General features: G+C 46.5%; 1 protein-coding gene across 1 annotated transcript in view; it reads left to right on the top strand.

The window, feature by feature from the left end:
• Positions 1-25,359, top strand: part of LOC308340373 (aldehyde oxidase) — an 80,195-nt gene extending 54,836 nt beyond the window's left edge. The window contains exons 23-35 of the mRNA XM_080799521.1: positions 438-525; positions 4,752-4,838; positions 5,636-5,827; positions 7,817-8,044; positions 11,807-11,902; positions 14,100-14,228; positions 14,829-14,903; positions 16,551-16,603; positions 17,806-17,920; positions 20,911-20,976; positions 22,899-23,087; positions 23,802-23,969; positions 24,884-25,359. Coding sequence (XP_080655647.1) covers positions 438-525; positions 4,752-4,838; positions 5,636-5,827; positions 7,817-8,044; positions 11,807-11,902; positions 14,100-14,228; positions 14,829-14,903; positions 16,551-16,603; positions 17,806-17,920; positions 20,911-20,976; positions 22,899-23,087; positions 23,802-23,969; positions 24,884-24,934 — 1,537 coding nt within the window. The 3' untranslated portion in view covers positions 24,935-25,359. The remainder of the gene's footprint in view (positions 1-437; positions 526-4,751; positions 4,839-5,635; positions 5,828-7,816; positions 8,045-11,806; positions 11,903-14,099; positions 14,229-14,828; positions 14,904-16,550; positions 16,604-17,805; positions 17,921-20,910; positions 20,977-22,898; positions 23,088-23,801; positions 23,970-24,883) is intronic.
• The last annotated feature ends 223 nt before the right edge of the window (positions 25,360-25,582 follow it).

The raw sequence follows: 25,582 nt of genomic DNA, 5'->3' as shown, positions 1-25,582 counted from the left end.
TAATTTCTTTGCTGAATGATATGAGTCTGTTCCTGTACCCCATGAAGCAAAATGACCTTGATTCTAGGTCTGTCCTTTCTGAGAGCACTTGGAAATCGGACACCACCTGAGTTCCTCCATTCGGAACCAGTCTATGATGTGGCCCTGGGACCATTTCCCTGTAGCAGAGGTTGTTATCACAGTGGGAAATACGCCCAAAGCAATACCCTAGGGCCCCTGACACCCGAGACCCTCCCTTGCAGAGGTAGCACCTGCCAGGCACTGTGCCCTGACCCAAGGCAAGGGGAGGCCACGGTGCACGCCTGAGATCAGAACAGCCCAGGAGCAGTAGTTCCGTCGTCCTGTGACGTGCACGGACGCCCCTCCAGCTCTCACCAAGAGTTAGTACCATCCCTGAGTGGCAGCTCCTCGGTCTACAGTTTACCGCTCTGCTCTAGACACGGCCGAGCCGTCCGCTGCGTTCTGGAGCGGGGAGAAGACATGTTAATCACTGGAGGCCGCCACCCTTACCTTGGAAAGTACAAAGTGAGTAGAAGAAGAGCGGGGATGGAAAGGCTTTATGTCACCGAGATGACATTGCCTGCTGGCAGCGGGCGGCGGCGCTGGGCTGCTCTTTCCTGGGAACTAACAATAGCAAATCAGCAAACCCGGCTTCTACTTATCTTTCTGTTCCTTGTGCTCACTGGCTACCGGCTGGTTCACACCTGCTTTACTTGAAGATGTCAGTTTGTGGAAAAGTACTAACTGGATTTGGCTGATAGAGTGAATGATTGGAAAGCCTGTGAGTATATATATATATATATACATCTGTGAAAGGAGATCTGATACCAGACGACTTCCACGTTTTCTAAAAATAGAATAATTCCCAATAGTGTTCTGTGAAATTACAATTATTTGCCAACAGCTTCCTCATCTTTCAGTATAGCAAAGGTATTTCTATAAACTCTGTCCCAGAAATTCCTAGAAAAATTTCTGTAGCAGAAAATAATTATTTTTTGGTTTTATAAGAAATAAAGTAACTTGTCAGAATAGATTAACTGCCATGATAAACAACTAAAAACTCTCAGGGCCTTTAAACCCGTATTGTGTTACTTCTTGCTCAAGTAACAGCTCAGTAGAATCAGCAGGGGTTAGGGGAAAGGACAGAGGAGAGGACGCTGCTCTGAAAAATTATTCAGGGATTTAAACTTTTTCCACCCAGTAGTGCCACCATCATCCCCTCAAATTGCATCATGTGCTATGGAAGTCACAAGGCTCAGATGGCTATTCACGGGTACATTTAAATTAACTAAATGAAATAAGAAAATTTAGGGGCGCCTGGGTGGCTCAGTCGGTTAAGCATCTGCCTTCGGTTCAGGTTGTAATCAAAGGGTCCTGGGATCAAGTCCCATGTAGGGCTCCTTGCTCAGCGGGAAGCCTGTTTCTTCCTCTGCCTGCTGCGCCCTCTGCTTGCACATGCTCTCTCTCTCTCTCTCTCTCTCTGACGAATAAATCTTTTTTAAAAATTTAAAAATAAATAAAACGGAAAATTCAGTTCCACAGTTGCGTTAGCTGTACTTTAAGTGCTCAGTACCTACGTGTAGCCAGTGGCTGCCATATTGGACATGTAGATACGGAACATTGCCATCACCTTGGAAAGTTCTATTGCAGAGCACCACCTTAGGGACTCTGAGTCCTCTGCTGGGTCTTCTGCGGAGGACAGAACCCAAGGAAGAGTGTTATGTGGAAGTGTTTTAGGACCAGGCGTGTTAAGTGCGGGCCTTCTATTCACGTGTCATGAGCCAGGACTTTGCCATCTGACTATGAAGGTAGCTGGGCAGCATAGCCTTCCACGTGCCCAGGATGGAAGACAGCAGCATTTGTTGAACACGGCGTCATCTCCATCACAACTGGTGTACTTGCCTCCATATTTTTAGGAGATAAGGGATGAGTTTATTTCATCTCACGTTCCATCGGATCCGTATTTAGAATTTGGTTTAGTTTAACAAAGATTTATTAGAGTGAACTTTGTTCTGAAAGAGAGTACATTTTAGGGGCTAAGGGGGAAATAAAACATACACATATGAAGTCATCATGAAAACATCATAATGTCGGGTTAAAAATGAGATGCGCGTGGTAAAGTATGAGTTGCAGTACGTACATGAGACATCTTCGAGAAGTTAAACGGCCTTCAAGGACAGATGAGCAGAAAGAAGGCGTGTGGGTGGTGGGAATGCAGAGGAGGGATAAACATGGCGTGTTTGATGGGGTGGTGGTAAGGGGAGGGGGGATTAGAACACATACTAATTACTGAGGGGGGGTGGGAAATAAGGTTGGTTAGGTTACATGATGCCAGATTGAGTGAGGTCTCGAGTTTCAGGATTGGGCTTGAAACTTGATCTTGTAAGAAAGAGTAGGACTGAGTAGATCCTTGATCAGTCAAGTGTCATAACCGAACACAGGTGCATTGGAGAAGGCCATATGATGGCACAGGGCAGAATGGCCTGGGGAGGAGAGAGGGAGCATTCAGACATGAAGTATTGGGGTCTGAGCTGTGATAGTAAGATGTTGAAGAAATGAGTCCAAGAGCCGTGGTAGTATAAAATAAAATAGGAGTCGGTGGCAAACTTGGCAAAGTCCAGGGGAGAATAAAACCACAAACATGACTTGGAGGTTTCTAGTAGAAAGCATGAAGTTGGAAGGAGGAACCAATCTGGAAGAACAGTGATGAGCTTGTTCCTTCACCGACAGGGTTCCTTGACCTTCACCGGTATGGAACCTTATTAAAAAAGGACTTGTTATAGTTACAGAAGCCTTAAGCACAGGGGTGATTATAATTATGGAAAAAAATTACGTCTTCCGATGTAGAGTGAAGACAAGAGATATTGATAACACTTGGAATACTAGTATTAATAATTTATATTTAGAACACTTACTGTGTTTCAGTCACCCACCTACAATTTCCTACACATTACCTTATTTATTGCCATTTCACAGATAGAGAGGTTATAGATTGCCTGAGATCACAGAACCAGTTAAGTGGGAGAGCCAGGACTCAAACTTCTGGAATTCACAGGCTGTGCCCTTGACACCGACTTTGGTTTGAATCTGGTTCCGTTCAGCAAAAATCACGAAGTGAACTCTAGTAAGTTCAGAGATACTGAAGCAGAGTGCAGATGGAAGCAGGGATATTGGATACATACGAAATACAAGGAAGATATTTCTGTAAAAGACCTCTAGCAGCACCCAATGGTGCTGAGAGTTTTCATCAAACTGGGCCCACTGAGAAAAACGTGCTGAGCCCATTGCGAGCCAGCCACCAGACTGGGAGATTAGAAGATGAGGTGGCCTCAGGGGAGAGAGTTCAGGTAGAAAGGTGGAGCCAGAATGCAAGGACTTGTTGCAAGAAAAGGAGGTGGAGAACGATGAGGTTGGTTTGCTTGAGGAGGCAAGAGCGGGGTTGGTTGAACAGTAGTAATGAATATTCCAGGAGGGGTTTTTGTTTGTTTTGCTGTTATATCTTTCTCTACCCTTTTTCCTTACCTTTTTACCCTTTTTTACACACAACAGAACATTTGCTGTCTCAGCCACATTCAAGTGTACAGTTTGCTGGCATTAAGTACATTCATATTGTTGTGCAACCATCATCACCATCCATCTCTGGGATTCTTTTCATCCTGGAAAACTGAAACTCGGCAACCACTAAGCAATATGTCCCCATTTCTTTCATCCCCAAAACCCCCTAGAAACCACCATTCTACTTGCTAGGAATCTGAGTACACCAGGTACCTGATATAAATGGGATCAAACAGTATTTATCCTTTTGTGACTGGCTTATTTCACTTAATATAATGTCCTCAGAGTCCATCCATGTTATAGTACGTGTCAGAATTTCCTGCCTTTTTAAGGCTGAATAATAATCTGTTGTATGTACCACATTTTGTTGATCCATTCACCCATTAATGGACACTTGGGTTTCTTCTAGCCCTTGGCTATTGTGAATAATGCTCCTGTGAACATGGATGTACAAATAGCTCTTCAGGACCCTGCTTTTAGTGCTTTCGGATAAATACCCCAAAATGGGCTTACTAGATTATATTATATTGCTATTTTTAATTTTTTTGAGGAACCGCCATACTGTTTTCCTCAGCATCTCCACCATTTCACATTTCCACCAACGGTGCACGGGGGCCCAGTTTTTCCACATGCTCACCTACACTGACTCTTTTCTGTTATTGGTTGGTTGGTTGGTTGTTTCTTTATAGTAGCCATTCTGATGGATGTGAGGTGGTCTCTTGTGATTTTGATTTGCATCTCCCTAATGACTAGACATGTTGAGCATCTTTCCCTGTGGTGACTGGACATTTGAATCTCGTCTTTGGAGAAATGTCTATTCAAATCCTTCATCCATGTTTTTAGTCACGTTGGGTTTTATTGTTGTTGTTGTTGAGTTATAAGAGTTCATAACACACTGGATATGAATCCCTTATGAGATTTATGATTTGAAAAATTTTCTCTGTCTTCTGGTTTGTCTTTTCACTCTGTTGATTGTGTCCTTTGGTATATGGAAGTTTTAAATTTTGCTGTAGTAGAGTTGGTCTATTTTTTTTTTCTTTTGTTCCTATGCTTTCGGTGTCCTATCCAAGAGATCATTGCCAAACCAATGTCGTGAAGCTTTTTTTCTGTGTGAGGAAGACTTCCAAGTGACAAAGTAAAATGTAGACAGACATGGTCCCCAGCCCCAGCATTCAAGGTCAGTTCTCTCTTCCTAGGCTGGGTTCATGAACGACGGCAGAATCGTGGCCCTGGACATGGAGCATTATACCAATGGGGGTGCCTCCCTGGACGAGTCGTTACTTGTAAGTGCTTTAAGAAGCAAGTTCACATTCTAGGAAATATGACATAAAATGATAAAATTCAGAGGAAGTTCAATAGCTAAATAACTTTTTAATAAATAAATAAATGAAGACCCACACTGCAGGGACAACCATGTGTCACTGGCGCCCCCAGAGTGAGCCCAGACATACTGGCTAAGTCTGTGTCTATATATTATGTCCATGTTTCCCGTACTGAGACTTCTTTTCCCAAGGGCAAGCATTTGACCTCAGCCACAGCTCTGCTGCTATTCTGGCCTGGATCATTCTTGGTTATGGTCATACTTTCTAGGCCTCTACTGACTAGATGTCAGTGGCCCAGCTATCCTCTGGTCTCAACAACCAAAAGTGTCTCCAGACATTCAGGGAAGACAGAGGACAAAATCACCCTTGGTTGAGAACCAGTGCATTAGACCAAACACCAAAATTTTTTTTTTCATGCTTTGCAGGATATTTTATTCTGTAGACCCATTACATTCTGTAGACCCCGTGTTTAGAGCCTCTGAATGTTTCGAAGTCTTTGCAGTTGTCTGAAACCTGGGGGGGTGGGGAATGCATTCATCCTGAAATATGAACATAAAAAATGATGATTTCAAAAGAAAAATTATTCAAATCCTTAAAAATTATAGCAGAAATTCTTTTAATTTAGGACACGGGTCTGTCTTAGCATGTTTGATGTGACGTTAGAGAGGGTTGGTCATTTCCAGCTTGGTTTTGGTCTTCAGTCTCAGGAGGACAAAATCTGATGAGAATCTGATCACACCAACTCTGGATCTCCCCAGGTGGTAGAAATGGGACTTCTGAAAATGGAAAATGCTTACAAGTTTCCAAACCTGCGCTGCCGGGCATGGGCGTGCAGAACCAACCTTCCATCCAACACAGCTCTGCGTGGCTTTGGCTTCCCTCAGGCGGGGCTCATCACCGAGTCCTGTATCACTGAAGTTGCAGCCAGGTGTGGTCTGGCCCCCGAGAAGGTAAGGCTAAACTAGTCTCTTGCACACAAGACATCAGGTTCCAGAGCAGGGAGGACCCCTGGGGGGGGGTCATTCAGGTTGAGGAATTTGGATCCAGAGGGGCTAAATGGAGTGCCCAGGGTAACCCAGCTCACTAGTTAAGACAGAGCCAGGACTCCAAAGTTCAGTGAGCCTTGTCTCACTCGGGCTCTTTGCCCAGAATCCTGGAGACAGAGGATCTTGAAGAGGGAGCTTCGGACTCTGGCTCATTCCGTGAGAAGTCTCCATCAGTTGGGGATATAAGTGCTCCCAACCAACGAGTTCTGTCAAGCCCTTTTTTCTCCTCCTTGAACATCTCAGGCAGCTGTCAGAAAGTTTCAGTCATTTCAGTTACTAAAATAGTTTCCTTTCTGTTCTTGTAGTCATTTCATTCATGATAAGCTCTGTCCCCCTCCCTGTGCCTCTTGCCCTCAGAATCCTGGAGCAGAGTTAGGTGGGGAGACACGGTGTCCATTCCTTTTCCCCCTTTTCCACTCTGGGCATCCTGCTGTGCTGTTGGGGCAGAGAGGGAAGGGGGGACCAGAGGAAGCAGCCTCTGCCCCGCGAGCTCTTGTCCCCTCCGTGCTTAGATGTAGCCACTTTTCAAGTATGTTTCTGTGGGCTCCATTTCTGCTAATTCTCTCTCAGAAATGGACAGTCCCCTGTGAGGGTGGGCTAGATTTCCAGCTGCCCTCAGTGGGCACCTCAGGTGGTGTTTCCCATTATTTCTTTGTCCCATGCTGCAGCAAACCTTAGAAAGCCCCAGGCCCCCGCTTCATCTGCCTGCTTTCTTGCTGTTCAATACTAGAATAGGTGGCCCTAGGCAGAAGTCATTTTCTTTATGTCTCTTGAACTTCTGGGGGCCTCTGCCCCTCCCTTCTCATCATAGCCTCCTTCCCAGATGTTCGGTGGCATTTGGTAGCATAGGGGAAATCAGATAATGACCTCCCTCCCCACCAGGGCAGTCGGAGGAGGGAACAGCCACCCTTAAAAACACTGCCTTCCCCAGGGCACCTGGATGGCTCAGTTGGTTAAGCATCCCACTCTTGATTTCAGCTCAGGCCATGACCTCAGGGTCGAGAGACCGAGCCCCAAGTCAGGCTCTGCACTCAGCATGGAGTCTGCTTGAGATTCTCTCTCCCTCTATCCCTCCTGTTCATGCTCACTTGCTCTCTCTCTCTCTCTCATAAATAAGCAAATCTTAAAAAAAAAAAAAAAAGAAGAAGAATCTTAATTTGTTCTTCATCCTAGTTACGAGTTATATTTTAACAAATATAAAAGTTTGTTGAAGGAAAAAATGAAACAAGATGGGACCAGGAGGGAGACAAACCATAAGAGACTCTTAAACTCACAAAACAAACTGAGGGTTGCCTGGGGGAGGGGGATAGGGTTAGGGGGGCTGGATTATGGATGTTGAGGAGGGCGTGTGCTATGGTGAATGCTGTGAAGTGTGTAAGCCTGATGATTCACAGACCTGTACCCATGGAGCAAATAATACATTATATGTTAATAAAAATAATTTTAAATATATATATATATATATATGCTTGTTTAAATATAACCAACAACTAGAGTGTGTCGTCTTCTCTTGCCATGACTTCTGAACAATCCAAATTGTGTAGATCATGTAGCTTGGAAGTTAAATTCAGGAATACCTCTCAACAGATGTTCACAAATGCAGCTAGAATTAGAGGAATCTACAATGTCCCAGGACTGTACTGAGTCATGTAAGAAATATAAGGAGAGGACACCTCCATTTGAACTACACCAGAGAAGCACAGAAAGTATATAAGTGCGAACTTATCTGATGGAGGCTCCAGGTAGAGAAGGCTTCAGGAAGGGCTTCAACAAGGAGTAAGTGGAACTCAGTTTGGGCCTGATGGGAAGAGCAGAACTTAACTAGGAGGACAGTGGATGGAAGAGACTACATCAGTTGCCTCTCCTCCATTTTGATGTCCTTTTCTTTTATAGGTCCGAATGATAAACATGTACAAGGAAATCGATCAAACACCCTACAAACAAGAGATTAACGCCGAGAACCTGATTCAGTGTTGGAAAGAATGTATGGCTAAGTCTTCCTATAACCTGAGGAAAGCGGCCGTGGAAAAATTCAATTCAAAGAGTTATTGGAAGAAAAAAGGGCTGGCTGTGGTCCCCCTGAAGTTTCCTGTTGGCCTTGGCTCAGTCGTTATTGGTCAGGTCAGTTCTCCAAACAAACCAATCAGAGGGGTTTGGGGAAACTTTCTGTGAAGGCGGATTAGCCATAGGGTTGCAATGCCTGTTTGTAAACCTTCCCCAAAGTTGTCCTCAGTCGAGCTAGCTTTTCTCCAGAGGAGATAAGAGCTCCTTTGCAGGAATCCCCACTGTTAGCTACAAGCATTCTTGCTGGGAAATCAGGAGACCTGGTATCTGCTTTTGGCCCTCGCATTAGTACCTTAGCACTGAGTCCACTTGCTCTGGGCCCAGATCACTCAAGTACGAGGCCAGATGGTGGGATGGTTGACGGCCAAGACTCCTCTTCCAGCTCCTCTGTGCTGCTGTGTCGCTGGACCGTGAAATAGAAACGGAAGCTGCATGGCATTTGGGGTTTTTTTTTGGGGGGGTGGGATAAACTAAACCCAGAAGAGTAAAATCATTTAAATAATTTTTTAAAAGCATTTTAGAAGTTTACTCCCTTCTTAGCTATTAAAAATGTGAAGGGAGGGATGAGAAATCTATTCTTATAGTTTCTTCAATTGATGAAGTAAATTCCCTGCTTGTTTCTGTTTGCTGCTTCTGGCCCCTCATTCCTGAATGAAACATACCTGAGCAGCTGGTGGTCTGCACTGCTCTAGCTCACTCCTGCCGCTGATGTGGGACTTGTTATCTATGTTCTTACACATGCGTTTGTGTATACATACATATATGTAGAGAAGGGGGCAGAGCCCTCAACACTGTTGTCACTCCCTTTGCAGAATTCACAGTTTCGGCTGAGCCATGAAGAAAGAACGGCAGGTGCTTTGAGTAAAGACAGGGTAGGGGTACGTGGGAGTGGCACTGTGAAGAGCACTAGTAAGTCAGCTGCGTGTGGAGGGAGCGGAGGAATCCAAAAAAAAAAAAAAAAAAGCAAGAAGGTTCTTCCTTCATTGCCATGCCGGTCCATTCACCTAACCCTCCTGGCTCAGCGTGGGTGTGATCTTGAGAGTGTCCCATGCTTGGTTAGCCCGGTGGTAGCTCGGAGGAGCAGTGTGACAATACAGGCGGTGATGGCGGTGATGTCTTCGGCAGCCGGCCCGTTCTGCGCCTGTTTGTGGTGGTAGAAACAACCCAGAAACATGGAGTCATCTGGACACAGTGTCCCCCGATGAGGGGGACAGTCAGGAGGCGGTGGTCGAGAAATAAAGGCAAAACCAAGATGATTCAGAAGGAGGGGAGAGGGGGAACCACCATCAGGAAAGGGTTAGGGAGCGGTGAATCTCAGTCCGCGGTTTGGGGGTTACACCGATGAGCGTGCGGCTAAGGAAGCCATCGGTCTGGTCCATCCGTTTCTGAGCAGACCAGCCAGCATCCCTGGGGAGAGCGGCCCGTGTTGTTTGCAGATCTGCCCGCAGCCCTGGGGCAGAACGGTGCTCCACGTGGTGGGCTGTCTCTACCCAACCGTTGCCCTTGCCTAACATCCGGTCTCCACTGCAGGCCAGACCTGGCCCATTTCCCAGATCAGAAATTTCTCAAAAATGTTTTATCTAAGAAATAGTGATAATTACTCAGTACCCCTTTTAGATTTTATTTCATTCAACCCTCAGGACAACCTGTAAGATTTGTAGGCCTCATTGAGTGGTGAGGCAACGGAGGCTTCAGGAGCTAAAACAACTTGTCTGAAGCCCCCCATCTGGGGAGAGGAGCTGGAGACTCGGGTCTGAGAGGCCGCGGGAGCCGTGTTTTCTCAGCCCCGTCGGCTGCCTCTCCCTGGCACCATCTGGTGGGAACCGAGGTGGCGTTCAGCTCAGCCGGGAGCAAACAGAGCACAGCCAGCAGTACGACTTCATTGTCAGACCCCCAGCCCTACCCATCTCCCCCTGGAGACCCGCTGCCATGCTGGAAACGTCGGCGTGGGACCCAGTCGAGGAGTCCGAGATCGGGCGAGCTGCTTCCTGGACGCCGCGTGCCGAGGGGTGATCCCGAAACAAATCAGATGGAGGAGGGAAGGAACGAGGAAGGACATGATAAGGCCCAAGGCTGGGGGATTCGTCACGGCCCACTTCACCGTCGCCGGGTAGGTGGGATTCTGTGTCGTAGAAGGAGAAACCACAGCCCGCAGGCCTTCGCTCTCTGGCCCAAGGACATCCAGCTGTCGCGTGACAGAAGGAGGAGTGGGCCTGGAGACGGTCGGGTCGGGTCGTGTGTCCCCATCACCCCGGGCATCCGCCTGAGCAGAGGCAACCCTGTGCCGCGACAGCCGAGGGGCTCACACCTACCTCCCGGCCGGTGTACTTGAGGACCAGCCTGTGGACACGCAGGAGCAGCCAGGACCCGGTGAGCGTCCGCGTCCCCAGTACCTTAGCACGGCGCCCGCCACTGCGCAGAAACTCCAGTGCTGCCCTGGCAGAGACATGTTGGGAATCCGCGGAACCACAAGAAGACCCTGCCTTCACAAATCCTAGATTTTTGCGCCACACTGCCCAGAAGCTTAGATACTAAGGAACTAGCTGACACAGTGTGAAGTCACCCGTCGCTGGCCCGGACCGCACCGGTGAGGTTGGCATCTCCCAGCGGAACGGCTACAGAGGTGTGTCTTGCAGGGCTTCCCAACCACAGTGGAACCACGGGAACCATTTTCCCTGGGACCACATGCTGCTACTAATGCTCTCACGCTAGAGACGCACGGTGAAAAGGCCATCCTTGTTTTCTGCAGCCTTCTGGGATAGCGCCATCCCCCTTAGTCGAGTGTGGACAAAATTGCAAGAAGGCACATTCATGTTGATTATAAAACATGTTTAGCTGAAGTCCTGGTGTTTCTGATTATAGCAGCCTTTAATTCTATGTTAGCAGTTTGGTTCTTTCTGGGTCCCCAAGGGGAGCTGTACGGTTAGCTAAGATTACTTGCAAGTTCCCTTCTAACAAAAGCCCTGTAATTCCGTGCCAGGATAATTTGGGGTAGGCTTGGCTCCTTTTGTAGCAAACAGTGTCTGTCTGTCCCATCTTATCTGGGTTTTTGTTTTTGCTTCTCTCTATCACACCTACAACTACGGGAATACATGTTCATGGAAACAATTCTCTCTGCCCCAACCTATCTGCACTCTACTTGGCATTTTACAACTGACCCCCCGCAAAAAACAAACCCCAAACCTAGACTGTTGTTCTCCTGTGGATTAGGGAGATCCTCAAATGTTCTCATGAAGAAACAGCAGCTTAAGGAGCATTGTCCTGCCCCAGCCTCAAAGCCGTCCCTGCCAGCCTGGCTTCTCGTGGAGCGATCCTGAGGCAGCTCCGGCCCCAGCCCTGGCCGTGCTCTGCTCATTGGTCTCCGGGCAGTGGGGAAAGTGTGCGTATTTCAGCAGGAAATGGAAAGGAGGCGATCATTTCCAGGGAAAATATTTTATTCTGTTTATTTATTTTCATGTGGTACTTTTTAATACCTTCTAAAATAGACTGATGTGAAGCACATATTTGGTTTTTGAGGACAATTTTTACGCTGACATCTGGTTATCATTTAACGTTAAACTACTAAATCTGGCAAGCGACAGAGTGGGTCGGGTTCTGCCCTGGAATGTTCTGTATGTCTTTGAACTGAGAACAGTTGAGCACATGTTTTTCATTTTAACTCCGGTATAGTTAACGCACAGTGTTGTGTTAGCTTCAGGTGTCCATATAGTGTCCAACACGTCTGTATGTTACTCTCCAGGGAGAGTGTCGTGATTGACGAGACATGTGATAATATCAGTCCAAAAGCTCATGGGAACTCTTGTCATCTTTTCTGGTTAGGCTGCTGCCTTGGTTCACATTTACCTGGACGGGTCTGTGCTGGTGACTCACGGTGGGATCGAAATGGGTCAGGGGGTCCACACTAAAATGATTCAGGTGAGTTTGCAGCTAGTTGGATTAAGCTAGCTGAGTGTATGAGAGAGAAACCATGCTTGTGTGTTTTCTGTTCCAAAATGAAGAAGATACGAGATTTTAGCTTTGACAGCTTAAACTGTTAAGCTGTTAACAGCAACTGGGTAAACCAGCCGGTTTTGTAACTGAGCGTCCTAAAAGAATGCACAGAAGCGTCTCAGATTGTCTTACTGCTGCAGGAGACTGTGTCTTTGTTGTTTTCCTTCAGGTGTATGGGTCTCTCCCACCACCTGAAAGCAGAGCATTCCTTGGAAACATTTTGTAAACCAAAATGCCACAAAGCAGAGATGTAATTACCGTTAATTTAGATGAAAATATTTTTGAGTCATTTCCAGACCCCCCCAAAATAACCTCCCTCAGTATTTTCTGACTTGCTGTTGGACACACAACACAAAGGGAGATAAAGCACATTGGCTGACAGATACAATCCAGAGCTGGGCAGCTCGCGAGACGCAGAGTGTGGCCCCAGGGAAGGACTTGGGGTTCTGCTCTCCCTGCTTGCGGTGAGCCCCGCCCCCACCGACACTCGCTGCCAAGCAAACACTGAATGCTCTTTTGGCTTTTCACCCTTTTTTCATAACAGTGAAAATCCTCTTCAGCAAAAGCAGGTAAAAGGTAGGTGCTCTGTGAAAGCCGAGAGGGGGACACCAGTGTTAGCAAGTGAGCTGTCTTTTTTGAACCTTTGCTGGCCAATCCAAAGATGGGTAGATTCTGATGTGTTGCATGATTTCTTGCCCTTTTTAAGACTTTGAACTATTGATAATATAAATCACATTTGATATTTCCGATCAAATTCTACCTGCTTTTTGACTCATTCACTTTAGCTGAATTTTTAGGTTCTGTTTCTATGTTGTGAATAAGAGTAATGTTAAGGATTATAAAACCTTTGGAAGGTGCAAAAACGTGTTTTAAAAAGCCTCTGAACAATTTCGCCAGTTAGCAATAAGCCCCGTTTGGAGGTCTTTCCACCGTTTCTTTTTTCTTTTTGATAAATTGCTAACATGCTGTTTATATAATTTCTCATATCCTAGCTTTTTGTATGTGTGTTTTAAATTTTTATTTAAATTCCAGTTACTTAACATACAGTTACATCAGTTTAACATACAGTGTTATGTTAGCCTCAGGGGTACAATACAGTGATTCATCAATTCCACACATCACCCGGTGCCCATCAGGACAAGTGCCCTCCTTAATCCCCATCACCCATTTCACCCATCCCCCTCCCTCTCCCCTCTGATAACCACCAGTGCTCTATAGTTAAGAGTTGCATGGAGCACTGGGTGTGGTGCATAAACAATGAATTTTGGAACACTGAAAATAAAATAAAATAAAATTTTAAAAGAAGGGAAAAAAAGGGTCTGCTTCTTGGTTTCTCTCTCTCTCTCTCTTTTTTTTCCCCATGCTTGTTTCTGTTTTTTCACCTATCCTGTTATAGAGTGAGTACTTCCTCCTGCGGTAAAGAATTCTTTGCAGTCACGATTTTAATGGCTGTTTGTGGATGTATGTATAATTTATTTAACCATCCCCAATTGTTGAATACTTCAATTAATATTTTTGTACATAAGCTTGTGGTCAAATCAATGATCATTTTCTTAAAATAGATTTCCAGAAATGAATTACCGGGTCACAGAGTGTATCTTCAGTCACCAACACTTACTACCAAATTGTTTTCCAGAAAGTATCCATTTCATTATACCACTAACAACTACGTTCCAGCTTTTTTAAAAACCTTAGATAATTTAATAGTTGTGAACAATAATATCTCATCATTGCCTTGATTTGCATTTTTCTGGTTATAGAGACTTTGCTAGAATTTTGCAGAGTGAGGTGGTAGGAAAGGCCTCAAGGCGTTGATTTCGTGATCATGAAGACATGAAGCCTCCCCTTCTGTGTCAGCTCAGGGGCTTTGCCGCCTCTTCCTGACGCTCTTGCATGTAAGAAAGTCAAGGCAACAAGGTGTACTCAGGATTTGGGGTCTAGGCTAGCTACAGGGTTTTCAGAAAAGAACTTTCCGTGGCTGGAGGAATTCGTGCTTCTCTCCCCCTGTCCCTGTTGCACATGGGGGTTTCACACATGTGAGCTACATGGGCTCCGTGTGGCTGCGCGCACAGGTCTGTGACGAACCGAAGTATTTGAAAAGAATCTCTCTTTTAACATGCAGGTGGTCAGTCGTGAACTAAGGATGCCGATGTCTAACATCCACCTGCGCGGAACGAGCACAGAGACCGTCCCTAACACGAACATCTCTGGAGGTTCCGTGGTGGCCGATCTCAACGGACTGGCCGTGAAGGTAAAAATCACTGCCGCGGCACCCAGACCCTCAGCCCCACCAGGCCAGACACACAGGCGGAGCTCAGAAGACACTGAGCTTTCATCCCACTCTTACCTCCTTCTCACACCCTCCTGGTAAAAACCTGCCTTCCCCCGGCGTAGGACGTCCTCATTCCGGGAATATGGCTGCGTGGATTTGGACATGAACCTCTTGCCAGGACCATTACAAGGCTCTGTCCCTCCCCCTGAGTTTCACTGCCTTTTACTCGGGCTTCAAGTCGACAGAGCGAGCTTTCCACAAATACATCTGACCTGCCATGCTTAAAAACAGCGGTCGGGGCTTTGCCAGCAGTCTGTCCCTTAAGTCCTGACCTCAGCATTGGATTGTAGACCTCCCACCCTAGAATGTCTGTCTTTAAAACCAGCTCACACCTCAACCCTGCCTGCTCCCCGCCCCCCGGGAAACCTTCCCCCTCACCTCTTAAAGGGTCAGTCTCCACCTTCTCTGTGTCCCGTGGGCCTCCTAAACAAACCTCTGCAGTGGCACATATCTTGTGGTTTTGAAATTAGTGTTTGCATGAAGTTATGATAATAATTTTGATTAAAAAATAATCCCTAGGATGCTTGTCAGACTCTACTAAAACGCCTTGAACCCATCATCAGCAAGAATCCTCAAGGCACTTGGAAGGATTGGGTGAGAATCACTGTCACTTTTGTGTTTTACATTGGGGGAAAAAGGAGGGAGGAGAAATGTGTGAATTAAATATCGCTTGCAATGGCACTTGGTTCCATAGTTCCATAAAGATACCATAGTTCCATAAAGGTAAGGTACCATAGTTCCATAAAGATAAGTAGAGGTCTTTTGGCTCTCCGCACATGGCAATGTTATCGTAATGTGATAGAGCAACTCTTGCATCTGGGAAAATCCTCCATTAGAGAAAAAGACTGTTTTTCCTACCTAAAACCCTTATTTTTAAGCCAGAGCTAATTAATGTTTCTTCTGATGGATCCCAGGTATTTTCTAGATAATAGCTGTACATCTATTTGTTCTCCTTCTTTGGGTTCCACTGTTCCTAAATGGAAAGACAACACTACAATCGTTCTATAAAAGTAAAACATCACATAAGCATTCATTTAGAAATAGGAAACCAAGCCACTGGGTATGTATTCAACCGGTGGTAGGCACTAAATGCAGTGGAAATTTCAGCGGCTTCCTTAGATGTACTTAGAACCTAGTTGAAAGGGAAAACGCACATTCTGAGTCAGCTAGTGCGGCTTTTAAGGTAACAGGTTATAAAGTACCAGATGGTGTGGAGTGGCTGTCAGTAAAAGCTGAGAGTATGTGTCACGCCGACTGCTCTGGGATGTCACATTAAAAGCATCGGTCCCGGGGGAAACAGCTTAGAAATCCTCCTTAGAAATGGTTCCTGCTCTTCTACAGAGTTAGGACTCATTCTATAATTCATATTTATGGGGGCTCTCAATCCTTCTGGGGCATCTTTATTTCTGCCCTCTGCCCTGTGCTCCCTGAGCCAGAGACAGGCAGAGAGAGCCTGACTGAAGAGAGATACGGGACAGCCAGCCCTCCGCCCTCGGGAGATGCCGCGCTTCTCACCTTTTTCTTTCTCAGACTTGGGGACTCGGACCTAACCCCCACTTTTCGGGATATTAATCAGCTGTGTGCCCTGCAGAGTCAGGAGAACTTTGGATGTCAGTGGTACAGTTTACCAAAATTAGGTCACTTTTCTCTTCTTTTTTTTTTTTTAAAGATTTTATTTATTTATTTGAGAGAGAGAGGGAGAGAGCTTGAGAAGGTCAGAGGGGAGAAGCAGACCCCCCATGGAGCTGGGAGCCCGATGTGGGACTCGATCCTGGGACTCCAGGATCATGACCTGAGCTGAAGGCAATCGCTTAACCAGCTGAGCCACCCAGGTGCCCCTAGGCCACTACCCTAAGACCGATGAATGTCTGGTATTAAAATTAACCCCCCAACCACCCATTATTTCCTGGAACATCCCCTGTGGATAGGCTGTCTTTTCAGAAGACCCAGTGAGGTTCTTCATCAGCAGAACACCTGTTAGCCGCGCTAGCCCAGACTATGGGGGTGACCTACCTCGGCGGTCACGGGAGACGGTCCCGGGCACCGGACACGCGTGGTTACTACCGGCAGCGACCGCGAGTGCTTGCGAAGTTGGAGAATGCAGAAAGGAAATACAGAAATCTTGGTTCTCCCTGGTTATTAGTACTGATAGCTGCCGTTCCCCTATAGTGGAACCAAGACTGAAGCCGCAAGTGAGTCTTTAAACATCATCATTGCATCATCTTTCCTCTTGTTTCCCAGGCACAAGCTGCTTTTGATGAAAGTATTAGCCTTTCAGCTACTGGATACTTCAGGTAAAGAGTCCTTTCGGTCACATGCTATGAATATTAACAGCTGTCGCTTGAGGAAGAGTTTTGAAAAAAAAAAATTTTTTGAAAAAAATTGATTTTGGTAACCTTCTATTAACCCACTGTTATGCACAACATTCAGCTGCTAATTCATCCAAATGCCCAGAGAGGCTTCTGTTGGGAAAAATAGTCACATAAAATAAAATACGGCGGAACTGATGATTTGAGTCCTTCTGAGTGGTACTGGAGGGTTCTCTGAGGTTAGTGCTTGGAACCCACCGCAGTGGCCGGTTTTTCGTTGAAAACTCAATGTATCCTTAAGAGACAAAGGTAAGGGAATGCAAACTAAACCCATAATCAGATAAACACCATTTCACACCTTCTAGATTGGCAAAAAAGAAGGAACGTGACGATAAGCACATGCTGTCAAGATGCAAACCATTGTCGCTCAGCTCATTTGGAAGTAATTATCAGATTACTTTACTGGAAAATGAAAGCCATCAGAAAACAGGTCGATACAGAAAGTCTTGCCTGATTTTGTCATGTTGCTAGTTCTCCTATGAGTCCCAGGGCCCTGGCTGGTTACCAGGAATAAGTATCAGAAGCATTTTTAACGGCCACCTCCAGGCTGGGAGAAGCGGAGGGGAGAAAGTGCCCGCCAGCTGCTGGCCTGTGCTCCTCTTCTACCATGACACCCAGCTGGTGTCCTTAAGGAGGAGTCAGAACGGAACAGGCATGGAGAGCAGAGAAGTAGCAAAGAGTGAGAGCCAGGCACCTGCTCCTGCAAACAGAAGGCTGAATCCTGGAGCCGGAAAGACAGACAGACAGGCAAATATGTGCCTTTGAAATAGTGTTTGGTCCAAAATGCAGGTGAAATTCCCCAAATCTGATTCAGCATTAATGAAAAGTGATAGGTTGGGGAACCAAAGAGTGAGCACCTGAATTCCGGGTACAAAGAGTCATTCATTGGTGAGGAGCAATTGAATGTTCTTATCAGACAAAAAAGTTTAATGAGAAAGAAGTATATATTTATTCAGCAGATTTATTGCGTGCGTTCCATGCTGACACATCATTGCACAAGCGTGTCCCTCTGGTTTGCTGTTCGAGCAAACTGAACCCAGCCTCCTGTCGGTCTGTTTAACCACCGGGGCCTGAGTTAGGGTGCGAAGTCACTTAACAGCGCTCCCCACGGATTCTCTTTCCTGCAGGGGCTATGAGTCCGACATGAACTGGGAGACAGGCGAAGGCCATCCTTTCCACTATTTTGTTTATGGAGCTGCCTGTTCCGAGGTGGAAATAGACTGCTTGACGGGCGCTCATAAGGTCAGTACCAGTGGGGAAGGTCTTCAGGTTGTACGTCAGATAGACCTAAACTGCACACATGACCCCTGTCTGGGCACCACGGAAGCACCGTGCATCTGGCTAAGGATGGTTTCCCTGTTACCAGAAAAAAATAGAAGCTCAGCCATTGCCTTGGTATTGTGGTCACTTCCATGGAAAACAAGTGGTGGCCTCCCTTCTTTCTTTTCCTGGCTCTTTTAAATGGAATCAGGAAAGAAACCACTTCAAGGAGGAAACACAGCTTAAAGAAAGCTTTCATGTAGACTGTGGGTCTAACCAGCAGTCCTGACCTCTCATGGGAAATGCCATCATATGACATTTTGGAAGGAATTCATGAGCACCCATAACGTGCTAACAAGCACCAAGGGCTGTCCTGGGGATGTTAGTGGCCAGCTTTTGATATCTTTTATCTAGCTGGATCCTTCTTTTTAGACAGTTTAAGGGCATCCTTATGCTTTTAAGGGATGCAGTGAGGAGATAAGCACACAGTTTGTCTCTCTCTCTCTCTCTCTCTCTTTCTCACACACTCACACACACACACACACAGACATACACATTTGTGTTTCAAGGAGAGTTTCTCCTCTTGTAGCTGGGTCCTTGTGGGTCAATGAAGCTACTTACTGGTCGCTGTTTATAATAATAAGTGATCATTAATACATTCAATGGGGCTGTGATACCCTCACAACTGTCGTGTGATAATCTGTCCCAAAATTTACCCAGAAGCAAGCTCTAGGTCTTGATATTTCCAAACTTACTTTGTGGCTATTATCTTGGATTATGGTAAGATGTAACTTTTCATTTAGTAGGACTCCAGCATCTATGTTTTTAAAACCAGAATCAACCGGATCTTTGAAATTGTATACACCTTTATTGAAGCTTCTGGGTAAAGTATCTGGTTTGTCTGGAATCTAACTCAGACCAGATCACTTTTTGGGTACCTTGGACTGAGACAAAACAATGATCATTCTAAGCATGGTTTTCATGCTAGAGTAGCTGTCCTCTTTTAGTTCACTAGAAAGTTCTCTTACGCTAACCGATTTCTGCATCACCTTCTCCCTCAAAGAAAAATTTGGTGAAATCTTAATCACTTGGGTTTTCTTTATCTGTATACGACTTGGCCTTGTTAAGAGCTGAGAATAAGGTAATAATTAGCTTCAGTATGAAATTCTAAGGTGTGTTCTTATAACTTAGTTGAACAATGTCAAGAGATGTACTAAATAGTCTTTTTATCAGATGCATTCAGAAACGCGAGCTCTGTGGCTCATGTTAGGTATACCCCTAGGTAAAGGGCTCTAATGCAACATGCCAGCAGGGGCCCTCCGTGGAGGCCTGTTTCTCAGTCATTCTCCTTGTGTTGTTAGAACTGTCCTTAGTCCTACAAAATTTCCCTCACTTCGAACCTACATCTCTATAGTACTTCTCTATTGCTGCGTAACAAATTTCCCTTAAATTTGGCAGCTGAAAATAACAAATATTTATTAACCGACCGCATTCTGAGGGCCAGAAATCCGGGAGTGGCTTCTCTGGGTGATTGAGGCTCAGGGTTTTCCACAAGGTTGCCATCAAGTTGTTAAGGAGGGCCGCGGTCATCCCAGAGCTCAATGGCGGCTGGAAAATCTGATTCCAAGTCCCATCACCTGCTTGTCGGCAGGAGGCCTCAGGTCCTCACTGGCTGTTGGCCAGAAGTTTCCATTCCTTATGACAAGGACCTCTCTATGGATTATCTCAGCGTCTTCAGGGCACACAAGCTGCCCCCCAAACCCAAAGGGACTGACGCAAAGGAACAAGAGAGTATGAGCTTATGAGAGCACCAGACAGCAGCCGCAGCCCTTTCTACCCAGCTCGGGGTGAGCTACCAGCACTTCCACATACCCTGTCGGCCGCAAACTAACCGTGGCAGAGTGTGGGAGAGGACTCCGTCAGGAGGTAAACCCAGCCTGTGGGGATCATCGCAGGCCATCCTGGAGGCCGGCTGCCACAACCTACGACCACGGTCTTCAGCCCTAACAGAACACAGTGACAAACAGGAAGCCTGTGGCTCTGGAAACAAGGCCTTTGCTAGCGCTGCAGACTTGAGAGCACCTCCCCTCGCCAGGAAGGGAGGCCACGGGGCTGCCGGCAGACCAGCCTCGCCAGTGCCGTCACAGAGAGCTTCACATCTCATCGTGTCCTTAAAGAACAGAGGTGTTTCAGTTTATTATAATGAAACGTTCTGGGTCCCTCTCTGATTTTCTTCAGAAAAACGTTAGATGAAAGTCCCAAATCAAATAAGAGAACTCTTGGGTTTCCGTTGTCCCATTAATAGCTGTAAGTAGCATCTGTTGGTCATGGCAGAGGTCACGACGTCCCATAAAAGAAGGTGCAGACTTGCTGGAGAGCAGAGATGTTCCCAGGAACCCGGCCGGGCCCGCTGTAGCCCTCATTCCTCGCTCCTCAGGAGCTTCTGGTGACCAAGTTGTGCTTTAGATCTACCTTCCCTCTGCTCCAGAATGAAACATCTACAACAGCAGATAACAGTGGAGACTTTGTTGGCTGATGCGTCGGTGTCACCCAGCCAGCTGGGCTCTGGGCGTTGGGTCGTGTGGTAGCCTCAGGGTTTTTCAACAAGGATCCTGAGGGCTGTAAACATTTTCTGTGTCGCAGATTATGTCTGCTGTGCAGGATTGAACTCAGTAAGTCACGTCACTCAGCCCTAACAGTCAAATCAATAATTTCCTCTCCTGTTGTTCTTGAAGAAAAAAAAAAATCCGTGCTTAAGCTGCTCGAGTACATTTCATGATGAGTACATCATGAAAGTTAAACATGATAGACTTTGTGACCCAATAAAATCTCTGTGGATTCTTTCTCCTGAAATATATTGTGGCCCCCCAGAAGGTTCTATGCCAATGGCATCCTGGCAAGAACTGTTTCTCAGCCTTCTCTCCTAAGCTGTGTTCATTAAAATAAAATATTTTGCTCTTTTTTATTACCAGAACATCAGAACAGACATTGTCATGGATGTCGGCTGCAGCATAAATCCAGCCCTTGACATAGGCCAGGTACGTGTACCTGCTTCGCGTCAACCCCCTTGGTGAAGGCCAGAACCACCGTGGGGGTCTGTGGGGAGAACATCCCATCCAGCTTGTTCGTCCTCTTAGCTTTCTGCCCCTGTGGTCAGAACCGGTCTATCCAGGCCAGCCGCAAAACTCAGATCTCTTTTTGTTTAAAAAAAGGGAAGGAGGGGCACCTGGGTGGCTCAGTGGGTTAAGCCTCTGCCTTCAGCTCAGGTCATGATCTTGGGGTCCTGGGATCAAGCCCCGCATCAGGCTCTCTGCTTAGCAGGGAGCCTGCTTCCCCCTCTCTCTCTGCCTGCCTCTCTGTCGACTTGTGGTCTCTGTCTGTCAAATAAATAAATAAAATCTTAAAAAAAAAAAAAAAGGGAAGGAAACAAAGATGTTGTGAGTAGTTTTAGAAGAGACAAGCGGTCTGTGACTGAGGAGCTTGAGGGAGGCAGAAGAGGCAAGCCTGGAGGGGTCAGAATGCGCCCCATACCCCTGGGATCAGAAGTAGACTGCAGGCGAAGCGTGACGTCTGGGGCCTACAATGGACTCCCCCTTTGAGGAGTTTAAAGTCGTGTTGGGATGACACCAGATAGTTACGGCACTCGCTGTTAATGACACATAGCCTCTTTGGCCCACAGTCACCTTTTATTTAAATTTGAAATAACTGACAAGATTAAGAGATCACCAGCTGCCTTACATAAGTATTCGGGCGGCTAGTGTTTCTTGGAAAGAGAAACTTTCTCAACACGGGCGCCGCATTTCCAGGAGGGAAAGTCGCGGCTGCCTTTTTAAGAGAAGCGCGCACTCTGGGATTTCCCGGACTTAGGATCACCCGGAAGCTTGACTCACTTTCTTTACGTTTCTCCTACCTGTGGGCAATCCAGCTTACTGCCACAGTTCACAACACAATCTGAGGTCCTCTCCCATCATGACTCGTGTCCCTGGAGAATGGGGAAGAACGTGTGGGTTGGGGAGATCAGCGCGGGCTTCAGGATGAAGTCGTCAAGGAACGGACGGGAAAAGGCATTCTGGGTGGGAGAAGCGTGGAGGACCCAAAGAAAGACAGGAAATCCAGCCAACTTTGTGTTCAGGGCTAGTGGCGGGCAGGGGGGCGGGGGGGGGCCGTGTCCGTGGAGTGGAAGGGGCAGCTTGGGCAGAGACTGGAAAGGGGCCAGCTTGGAGGAGGTGCCCCAAAGACAGGCGCCTGCCCTAGTGGGTGGAGGTGACGTGGCCTGGGGTGTAGTCTAGGCTTTTAGGAAGATTCATAGAACACTGCGTTTGAGAAGGTTCTCCCCACAAATAGGCACAAGGAAGGGCGGTGGGGGAGATGGAAACAATAGGGCCACAGCAAGGAGGGACACACAGAGGAGACCCAGAAGTCAGACGTGGGGGGAGCCAGTTTAGCCCACCTGCTGACATCTAAGAATTGGAGCGTCCTAAAGCTCTATGAAGCTTTGGGCGCACGCAGTTCACGTGACAAGCGAGGAAACAGAGTCCGGAAATGAGAAGCCAGACCCACTCACGGGCGAGGATGGTGAGATGGGATGAGGGGACTCTCAGAGCCCTGTCGGTGTGCTGGGGGCTACAGACAGATCAGGCAAGAGGGTTCCTTCTGGCTCACGGACAGAAAAAAGGAGGGCCTCTGGGCACAGGCTGTTTGAGGCCCCCTCCAGAGCCGTACTGTCACTGCCAGACTGAGATTCAAAGTCAAGTTCTTTGACTTCGTACTTCACACTGAATAAGACGCTTAGATATATTTTGAGGTAAACTTCTAAGTAAACCTTCAGAGACATCTTCCAGGACATGCCGAAAACGCCTCTTACACTGGATTTTAAAAATTCAAATAAACAGCATGAAGTTGAATTACTCCGGTTGATTGTATTTTCTCATAAATGGAAATTCCTTTCGTTCCCTCCCAGATTGAAGGCGCGTTTATTCAAGGCGTGGGGCTTTATACAATAGAGGAGCTGCAGTATTCTCCTCAGGGTGTCCTGCACACTCGCGGTCCAAACCAGTATAAAATCCCTGCCCTCTGCGACATCCCCACGGAGCTGCACATTTCTTTCTTGCCCCCGTCTCAAAGCTCAAACACCCTGTATTCCTCAAAGGTAAGCTGTGCTTGGCAGACAAGTCCAAGTTTATGTGACTTTGTGGTACCTGTGCAGGCGGCCGGGGCAGGTGCCCTCATTTCTTGGCGGTTTGGGGTTTTTACCAGACTTCTAGAAGAAAAGGCCCTGTTGAACATTTTAATTATAAATTAGTTTAACAATGTTACAATTCTTTTTAAATTTTGAAGCCTAACATGACTCCTGTTACCATCAGGTTGTATCTGATTTTTCGTTATGCAGTAATCACCTCGTACCTGTATCTCCTTTCTTCCTTTGGCATCATTTCCTTAGGCAGGAATCCTGAGAACGAGAATACTAGGTTAAAATATCAAATTACTTTCTTAAAAGAAAAACGTTACATACGTAATAATATCTCATAAGGACACCTGGGTGGCTCAGTAGGTTGGGCATCCAATACTTGGTTCTCAGGGTCGGGCCTGGTTAGTACTTGGATGGGAGTCCAATACTTGGTTCTGACTTAGGTCATGATCTCCTGGGTTATGGGGTTGAGCCCCCCACTGGGCTCTGCCCCCGGTGGAGAGACTGCTTGAGGATTCTCTCTCTCTGCCCCTCCCCCCTCACACAGGTGCACAGACTCCCTAAAATAGTATTTCACATGGGCATTCCTACACATGTTTACCTACAGATGCACATATATATATACATACAGATACGAAGAGAGAGTCATGATCTCGCTGACTTTTTCCCTTCAAGGGTCTAGGAGAGTCTGGCCTATTCCTGGGCTGTTCAGTGTTTTTTGCCATTCATGACGCGGTGAACGCAGCACGACGGGAGAGAGGCCTGTTTGGACCGTTAAAGCTCAACAGTCCGCTGACCCCAGAGAAGATTCGAATGGCCTGTGAGGATAAGTTCACAAAAATGGTACGATCTGCCCAGAAAATTCTGACTTTTTGTTCCCTGTCCTTTGAGTCAAGTTTTATTAACCCACCCTGGTGGCTTTCCATGGAAGAGAAGGTGGCAGGAATCCTGAGGGCACTTGGGCCTGGGAAGAGCCCACGGGCCCCGAGAAGGCAGGTTTTCCTCGGCCTGGTCCTGCCCGCCCCTCGGCGGGCTCAGCTCCACACGACTTACAAACAGAGGTTCGTTGCTCTTTCGTCAGCTTCGGGCTGCTCCTCTGTTCCCTTCCCAGGACATATCGGTCAGGAACGGGAGCTCCGGAATTCTTCCCTGAACCTGAGATACCCAGGCCAAGAATAGGGGCCACGCCAACAGTCTGTCCCACTCTAGCCGATCAGATACTTGAGAAAGTGCGTGTAATTCCCGATTTCAGCTGTAGAGTGGGAAGGGCCCTTTCTGGCCCAAGCCCAAGAGCAGAATCCGTCCTGCATGAACACCCCTGCTCTCTGCTCTCCTCGGTCACGTTCAGTGATGATATTTTAGCTGTGGACTAAAGTCATGCTATTGACAGTGACCCCCTGACTTACATTGAGGGGAGAGCTCCCTCCTCTTCCTCCTCTCAGTGCTGGCTCTGTGTGGTCCCCCTTACAGCTTGTCCTAAGCCCCATGAGTCACCTCTCCACTACAGAGGGACACGGAGACTAGTTCCACTTTTCATTTGTCCCTCTTCAAGGGTGAACGGACGACTCTTGTAGCTGCCTTGCCCTGACTCGTAGTCCTGTCCCAGAGTCTCCCACGCTTCTCATGCTGTCGCTCTGAGACCTTGCCTTGTCCTGGTCACTCTCTGGGTGGTTTTCATCGTTTTGTTTTATGGTATTTTTCACCCATCACAAAGGTTTTCCAAATTGCAAACATCCACATTTATTCTTTTATTCCAGATCCCAAGAGACAAACCTGGATCCTATGTTCCTTGGAATGTACCCATATGAATCCAGTACGAACTTCCGGGAAAATGGGACGCCTCTTCCAACATAGCAGTGTCTCCAGTCTTTATGCTTGAAGATGCTAGGTCAGAAAGATAAATGCTCACAGTTTAGAAATCATTTCACAGAGTACTGCTTTTATATGAGGCTGATTTTAAATGTTCCATTTGGATTTTTGATGGATATGCTTAAGCAATTTAGAAATCATATTTTAAATAGCACAAATACTAACTGGTTTCCTCTATAATGATATTCTCCATTACTCTGTTTCTTAAATCCATCCAGCTGAATGGAATAGAAGATGATGATTTGTATGTGATTCATATTTGGCTTGTATCCACCAACAGAAATTATACTGTCTAGTGAAAGGCAATTTTCTAAATAATTTTATTAGTAGTGTGAACTATAAAGTTGTCATTTTCTCACGTGTCCCCATCTGCTGTCAGCCTCCTTTTATTGTCAAAATGGATCTAGGCACTATATCCAAGCGTCTGTGGGACTAAAGAAAAAAAATGGATAAATTAGACTTCATCAAAGCTAAAAACTTTCTGCTTCCAAAGATTCTACAAGAAATTGAAAGACAAGCCACAGAATGGTAGAAAATATTTGCAAATCGTATATTTAATAAAAATGTATTATGCAGAATATATTTTT

The sequence above is a fragment of the Martes martes genome (assembly GCF_963455335.1).
Source record: "Martes martes genome assembly, chromosome: 3".
Classification (NCBI taxonomy): domain Eukaryota; kingdom Metazoa; phylum Chordata; class Mammalia; order Carnivora; family Mustelidae; genus Martes; species Martes martes.
This window is presented reverse-complemented; position numbering and strand designations above follow the sequence as displayed.